The sequence below is a fragment of the Arachis stenosperma genome, chromosome 1, assembly GCF_014773155.1.
Source record: "Arachis stenosperma cultivar V10309 chromosome 1, arast.V10309.gnm1.PFL2, whole genome shotgun sequence".
NCBI lineage: Eukaryota > Viridiplantae > Streptophyta > Magnoliopsida > Fabales > Fabaceae > Arachis > Arachis stenosperma.
In genome coordinates this window covers 52,482,333-52,490,384 of record NC_080377.1, presented here as the reverse complement: position 1 = coordinate 52,490,384, position 8,052 = coordinate 52,482,333, and the positions used below count along the sequence as shown (strand labels likewise).

The 8,052-nt window shown below is 39.3% G+C and overlaps 1 protein-coding gene across 1 annotated transcript; it reads right to left on the bottom strand.

The window, feature by feature from the left end:
• Positions 1-498: 498 nt before the first annotated feature.
• Positions 499-3,892, bottom strand: LOC130979685 (uncharacterized). Its single transcript, XM_057903209.1, has 2 exons — positions 3,583-3,892; positions 499-683 (listed from the first exon to the last, which is right to left on the bottom strand). The coding sequence occupies exons 1-2, from the start codon at positions 3,890-3,892 to the stop codon at positions 499-501; spliced, it is 495 nt and encodes a 164-aa protein (XP_057759192.1).
• Positions 3,893-8,052: the final 4,160 nt, after the last annotated feature.

Below are 8,052 nucleotides of genomic sequence, written 5' to 3'. Positions count from 1 at the left end.
TTGTAATTAACTAAACACTAATCTCCTAGTGATTTAGTCTCCTCTAACCTTCATCAACCACCAATCTCTTGGTCACTTGACTCCAATTAGAGGGTTAAGTGCAAATCTAGTTTATGGCCACAAAAATCCTAATTACCCAAGGCTAAACAGATTATATATCACATATCCAGATTAGTTCAAGTAATTAGCAATTTAGGGATCAGCGAGGCAAATATTCGCAAGGACCTAGTCCAGTCTCTGGTCAGTGTTGACCCTCCGAGTGTACGAATGAGGGTCTTCTCTAGATGCTAGCAGGTGCAGTGCTTTCATCACACTTTCAAGACTGAACTCCATAATCAATCCTCAGACCATGGTACGCCAGTTTTTCGGATCTAGGTTCATGACTTGTGCATGCTTGTACGTTATCCAAGCGTTGGTGTAGAACTCTCTAACCATAAGTATGCCCACGTCAATCATGGGGTTGGTCAGAAATTCCCATCTCTTCCTTAAAATATGGTACTAGATCTCTGGGTACTCATTTGGCTTTAGATCGAAGCAGACCTCAGGGATTACCTTCTTTTTGCTCACTATCTCATGGAAGTGATCCTCGTGGGTTTTGGAGAAGAACCGGATGAAATAATAAGGACTGGAGGCGGGAGCCTTCTCTTTCCTCTTTCTTGAGGAGGATTCACCAGTCTTGGGTGCTGTATAGATAGTAAAATGAAGAAAAATCGAAGTTCCCAATACCAAACTTAAAATTTTTGCTCGTCCCTGAGCAAAGTAAAAAAGGAAATAGAGAAGAAAAGAACGAAGAAAATAATGAGGTAATAGAAAAATGAAAAGAGAAGTAAAGTGGAAGAAGGGGGTGCTCACGGCTATGTGGGTGGAAAAGAAGAGGGGAAGATGCTAGGTAATGAAAGGATGAAAGAGTAAGAAGAGAGAAGGTAAGTGGAGGTGTGGTGAAAGTGAGAAGGAAATGGGTATTTGTAGAGGTGGTTGATGCGTGAGCATCTTTCCTATCTTTTCCTAGTGAATTTGCATTCAAATTTGTGAGTTTAATCATGAGTTAAATACTTCTTAGCCACTATAAATTCTACTTTGAGTTGTGTATAATTATATTTATTTCAAGTAGCATTCGGATGGATTTGATGGAGTTTTATAGAAGAAGAGGCAGAAAGTGAATGATGCTGTCAACCCTGACCTCCCTGCACTCTAATGGACATAACATGAGCTATAGAAGTCCAATTGACGTGATTCTAGTGGCATTGGAAATATAACTTCCACAGCTTTCCAACAATATATAATAGCATACCCTTCTTCTTCATTTTGTTTGGCCAAGGTGGCGCCTAACTTGGAATTTCCCAAGTTAGGTGCCATGATTTCGAAGTTAGGCGCCAGGAAGGCCAAACCAGCGAAGTTAGGCGCCATGAATGTGAAGTTAGGGGCCAGTTCAACGTGAAGCACTCCCTAGAGGCACTGCAAGGGTGGCGACTAACTTGGAATTTTCCAAGTTAGGCGCCAGTTCATTACTACACCATGGTCTCCATGCCAAATCAAGGCATCAACGAAGATTTTATTTATTTTGATTAAAACTTTTATTTTATTTAGAAATAAGAAAAGATATTATTTAGTTTTAGAAAATATATTTTACATTAATTAGGATTAGATATAAAAGGGAAAAGAATCAGCCTTCGGGCTTACCTCTCTTCTCTTACCTCATTCCGCACTTTACAGTTTTATAGAATCCTTGTTTTTTCTCTGAACCATGAGCAACTAAACCTCCACTGTTAAAGTTAGGAGCTCTGTTTATTCTATGGATTAATACTATTACTGTTCTATTTTAATTCATGTATTGATTTCAATTTCAAGAATTGTTTTCGTTCTTTATCTTATGAATCTGGGTGTAACGGAAGTATGACCCTTGTTTTAATTGAGTTCTTGTAAAACTTAGAAAAGCTCTTTGCCTAAACAATAGGTTGAAAACAATTTCTCCTAAATTTCTAATTAATTGGACTTAACAGGATACGTGATATATAATCCTCTTATATTTGAGTAATTAGGATTTCTGTGGCATATAAACTAGAATTGAACTTAACCCTCTAATTGGAATCAAGTGACCAAGAATTTGGCGGTTGATGAAGGTTAGAGGAGACTAAAAAGGTCTAAAAAATTAGGGTTTAGTCACATATAGTTTGTCATGAATTCAATCTTGCATGATTAAAGTAGTTGGTAAGAAAAGTTAATCCGGAAAATAAATATCTCTAAAACCTTAATTATTTTCTCCATATTATTCACAATCCGTTTACTGCTTGCTTTTTGATATTTTGAATTTATTGTTAATGCTTTTGAACTCTTAAAACACCATTTTTTGTTTGTCTAACTAAGCCAATCACTCAATCATTGTTTCTTGATCCATCAATCCTTGTGGGATCGACCCTCATTCACTTGAGGTACTACTTGGTACGACCTGGTGCACTTGCCGGTTAGTTTGTGGGTTATAAATTCCGCACCAGTGGTAGGTAAGGGGTTCGGTTATGTGGGTAAAGGTTGAAGGAAAATGGAATTTGAATATGGTTAATGGTGAAGAGAAATTGATGGGAAAGATGAGTGGTGATTGGGTGGAGTGGGGGGTAAGTTGAAAGTAGAGTGGGATTTGATAGGATGATGGGAGGTGATATTGGGGAATGGAGTGGATGAATATGGATGGAATAGTAGGTAAGGGAGAGAGAGAAGGAAAGTGGTTGACTGGTCAAAGTGGGTGGGGTTTGGGGTTTAACCATGGTGAAACCTTTTCCTTCAAAATCAAAACTGGCTTGTTGGGTGCTAAACGCCAGTCCTGGCGTTTAGCGCCATCAAGGGACCTTCCCCTCCCCCACCCCTTTTCTTTTTTACTTTGAGGCGAACAGTTTCCATTTAGTGCCCTTGGTGGGGTGTCAAATACTCCTCTTTGGGCATTTAATGCTAGCTCTCTTTACTCCCTTCCTGGTGCTAAATGCCCTCCCTGGCGTTTAGTACCCAAGCCTTTTGAGTCAATGTACTCCAGGCTATTCTGTTCTTCATTTTGAATATTTCTATCCCTATTCTAAGCACTGTGCATGATCACAAAACAACATTAAACTTAGATAAACTTATGAAAATCAATGAAAATAAAAATAAAAATCAAACTGTAATAAAACTAAAATCAAACTGAAATAAAACTAAAGGATACTCATGGTTGGATTGCTCCCAACAAGCGCTTCTTTACCGTCACTAGCTTGACGGTCAGCTCTTCTAAGGAGGAGAATCATATGGGCTCAGATCTTCACCCTTCATTGTGAACTTCTTTCCTGTGCTCTCATGAATGAACTCAACATGCTCTTGAAACAGGATCTTATTCACTATATGTGGTACGATTGGACTTCTAGTAAATACCACCCTCATCCAGGTGAGAAGTCTTTAGTGGAAATCTTTTTGTTCCTCTAGCACTTTGGTACCTTCTTCTTGGGACATCCTCCATCCTTATTAGGTAGTGAATACCCAACACCAAATTTAGGTTTGATGTCAGGGGGTACTGTATGGGTCTCCACCAAGGGGGCTTAAGCAATGAGCTCTGCATGCGAATACCTCCTACTCCAGAGATTGGTGAAGGTTTAAAAACCTTGAACACCAAGTAATCCTCACGTAGCCGCAGAACCAACTCTCCTCTCTCAACATCTATCAGATTTCTCCCAGTGGCTAAGAATGGCATTCTTAGTATGAGGAAGTCATTTGCATCCTCTCCCATGTCAAGTATCACAAAGTCTGCAGAGAGGAAGAGCTCTCTAACCTTGACTATGACATTTTCTAATAGCCTATGCGCCTGCTTTAGAGATTTATCAGCCATCTCCAATGCTATCCTTATAGGCTGTGCCTCTTGAATTTGCAGCTTCCGCATCACAAACAATGGCATCAAATTGATACTTGAGCCAAGATCACAAAAACTTTGTCAAAAGTGATGTTTCCAATAGTACAAGGAATCTGGAAGCTCCAGGATCTAGCATCTTCTTTGGTAGCATGCTTTGAATGAGTCCACTGTACTCCTTGGTCAGCACTACTGTTTCATCTCCCTTTAAGACTTTCTTCTTAGAGAGTAGGCCTTTCATGAGTGCCACATAGGGAGGCATTTTCTCCAAAATCTCAAACAAAAGGAATATTGATTAGTAGTTTTTAAAGATTTCCAAAAACTGAGAGAACTGCTCGTCCTTGGTCTCCTTTTGGAGCTTCTGAGGTTGTGGTGCTTCAGGCTCTTGAATAGGCTCCCTACGTGCGTGGGACATGTGACAATGTAAGCTCAGCTTTTCTTGAAGCTTCTTTCTCCTTTGACCCCTTAGTAGCTTGCACTTCCTTTTTCAGTATGGATTCATTATCCATTATGAGGGCCTTACACTCTTCTATTGGGTTTACATCTGTGTCACCAAGAAGAATGTTAGGGAGTCTCTTAGGTATTCTCTTGCTTAGTTGACTCACTTGTACCTCCAAGTTCTGAATGGAAGCTTTAGTCTCCTGCATAAAGCTATGAGTGATCTTGGAAAGTTATGTGACTAGAGTGGCCAAGTCAGGAGTATTTTGGGGCTGAGCAGACGCCTGCTACTGTTGAGAAGTCTGAAATTGGCGGTTGTTGAAATTATGGAATTTGTTCTGATTGAAACCACCCTGAGAGTTGTTGTTGAAATTCTATTGAGAACTTTGGGATTGCACTTTCCACCCAAGGTTAGGATGATTCCTCTATCCCTGATTGAATGTATTTGAACAGGGATCATTATTGGAATTTTTGGAGGAATTTTCCATGTAATTGACTTGCTCAGGAGTGGGTTGAGCATAACCATAATGCTCCCCATGGTTGAAGCCTCCACTCATGTCATTAGATGCATCTTGAGTACTAATAGCTAAGACTTGCATCCCACTCAAGTGTTGAGAAATCATATTGATCTGCTGTGACATGTTCTTGTTCTGAGCTAGAATGACATCTAAGTTGTCTACCTCCATAACTCCTTTCTTCACAGGAGCCATTGGGTTCCTTTAAGAAGAGTAGAGATATTGGTTAGCTACCATCTCAAAGAGCTCATTAGCCTCTTCAGGCGTCTTCTTCATGTGTAAGGAACCTCATGCGGAGTTTTCCAGAGACATTTTAGCCTTCTCAGAGAGGCCATCATAGAAAATTTATAGCCTGGTCCATTCTGAAAATATATCCGGGGGACACTTCCTGATCATCTGCTTGTATCTCTCCTAGGCTTCATAGAGGGACTCTCCATCTTTCTGCCTGTAAGTCTGAACATCCACTATTAGCTTAGTCAGCTTCTGAGGTAGGAAGAACATGGTCAGAAATCCATTGACCACCTTGTCCCAAGAGTTCAGGCTCTCTTTTAGTTGAGTGTCCAATGCAACACCCTACCACACAGAGTCTTATGCTTAAGTCATAAAACAGAGTTGGTGACGTATTACGACCTCTAAAAGTAAAATTATATATATAATATAGTTAAAAAAAGATTTATATCTAGGAGCCTTTTTAAAGAAGGTTTAAAACAAAGCGTAAGTAGAACAGCGCATCACTCATGTAAGCGTTAACATAATGAAGTATGATAAGAGAGTTTCAAGATACAGATAGCAAGGCTCCTAACCCGGCTCGCGAATTTAAAATTGGATAGAGCATATAAACATATATACATATATATACACGAGAATTCCAAAATGATCCAAAGTAGAAAAATGACAACCTGTTTCTCTAAGTCAACCTCTATGAGGGACAAACATAAAATAAGAGGTGGAGAATATATATACATATATAAATATAAATAAAATACGCCCCTGAGTCCCAAGAGTTCTTCGCTTCATCAGAGTTTCCAGAATACAGAGTGGTGCTTGCATCTGAAAAACAATAATATTGTATGGGATGAGAAACAGAGGTTCTCAATATAGTTAAGGTGCCTACATATATAATAAATAAGGCCCCGGGAAAGCCAGAGGCAATCCTAGAACACCGATACTCAGATTATAAAACTTAAGGAACAAAAACAAACACCATAAACAGGGGTAGCTCTCTAAGGTTCTAAACTTGGTCAAAACCTAATCAAAATCCACAAATCCTCTGCCTTTCCTCCAGTCCTCCATCTTTGATGAAACCACACAGACAAACAGATAAACAAAGGCAAATATAATTAGAGTACAAGTAATGCAAGTAACAAGTATAACAATTAGCATAGTAGCGCACGAATCCCCATACTTTCGTACAGCTGTACCATCAAGTGTACTGGATCGTCCAAGTAATACTTGAGCGAGTCAGGGTCGATCCCACAAGGATTGTGGTTTGAAGAAAGCTATGGTTATCTTGCAGGTCTTAGTCAGGCAAATCAGAAGGTTGTTAGATTAGAGGAAAATATTCATAATTTGTATTTGTGAGTTGGATTGATGCAAGGGCAATCAGTAATAGGAATATGGTTAAGGATTGGAGTTGTTTTGTCTTTCTGAATTAACTCTGGTATTACAGTCTTCTTTGATTGTGAATGATCTCCTCAATGGCAGGTTGTATGTGATCAACACCTTTATTGAGAGGTCGTCAACACTCCTCCGGATCTGAATCCCAGGGTTAGTGTGGATCCAGTCTGCTTGAGGGTGAAGCTCGTACAGTCCATTCTCCTTAATGATCCTACTCAAAGCGCCATAGACAAGGTTGGATCTTCTGGATCAGAGAATGCTGTATTTTTGGATTCTAGCCTCTACCACAAAGACCCTAATCTCCCCAAAAATTGGCTGAACTACTGTCTCGAGAAGTCCCTAACGAAGTTGTGGATTAGCCGTCTAAGAGATGTATAATCAAGCTGCCGGTTCGATGCTTTCCACTGAAGTATTCCCACGAACCCAAGTAGACGCGGGTGTTTGTCAGGCACGTTCGTCTTAGTATGATGAACAGAGTTGATTATTACTGATCATCCTATTCACCATGTTGAAGAATGAGTATACATCTTAGAAATTTATCAAACACGGATCGAAGAGAAATAGTAATGCTTTTATTAATTCATAGGACTCAACAGGGCTCCTCCCCTCAACTTAGGAGGTTTAGAAACTCATACTGAAAGGAAAATACAATGTAAAAGATCATGTAAAATATCCCTTAAATACTAAACAAATGACTAGTAAGGGTAAAACAAGCTTTTTAATGCTAAAATTCACTTCTAGGGCCCACTTGGTGAGTGTTTGGGCTGAGCTTTGATGAGATCCACATGCTACGAGGCCTCTAGAGCGTTGAACACTGGCTAGGGAGGTCCTCTCTGGGTGTTTGGATGCTGGTCTCTGCCTTGTGGGTGGTGGACGCCTGGAAGCGGGCAGGAAGCTAGCGTTGGATACCGGTTTTGGGCCTTTTAATCTGAAGCAAAGTATGAACTATTATACATTTATGAAAATATCTGAAAGTTAGATTTCCATAGCCATTAAGAATGCTCCATTTGGACTTCTGTAGCTCCAAACAACTCTTCCAAGTGCAAGGAGGTCAGATCCGGAAAGCATCTACAGTGCTTTCTTTGTCTCTGAATCAAACTTTTGTTGTAGCTCCTCAATTTCAGCCAGAAAATACCTAAAATTGCACAAAAGCACACAAATTCAAAGTAGGATTCAAACAATGTGAATTTAACACTAAAACCTATAAAAACTTAATGAAAACTAAATAAATCATGTAAAAACTATATGAAAATAATGCCAAAAAGCATATAAAATATCCGCTCATCACAACACCAAACTTAAACTGTTTCTTGTCCCCAAGAAACTAGAAAAACACAGTAGGATAAAAATAAAATTAAGATACAATAAATTTCGATGTTCTCAATGAAGCTCATTTACAATTAGATGAGTGGGACTTAGTAGCTTTTTGCTTCTGAATAGTTTTGGAATCTCACTATCCATTGAAACTTAGAAGTGTTGGCATCTCTAGGAACTTAGAATCTAGATGGTATTATTGACTCTCCTAGTTCAGTTCTTTTTTATTCTTGAACATAGCTTTATAGTCTTGGCCATGACCCTAAGCACTTTGTTTTCCAGTATTACCACCGGATACATAAATACCAC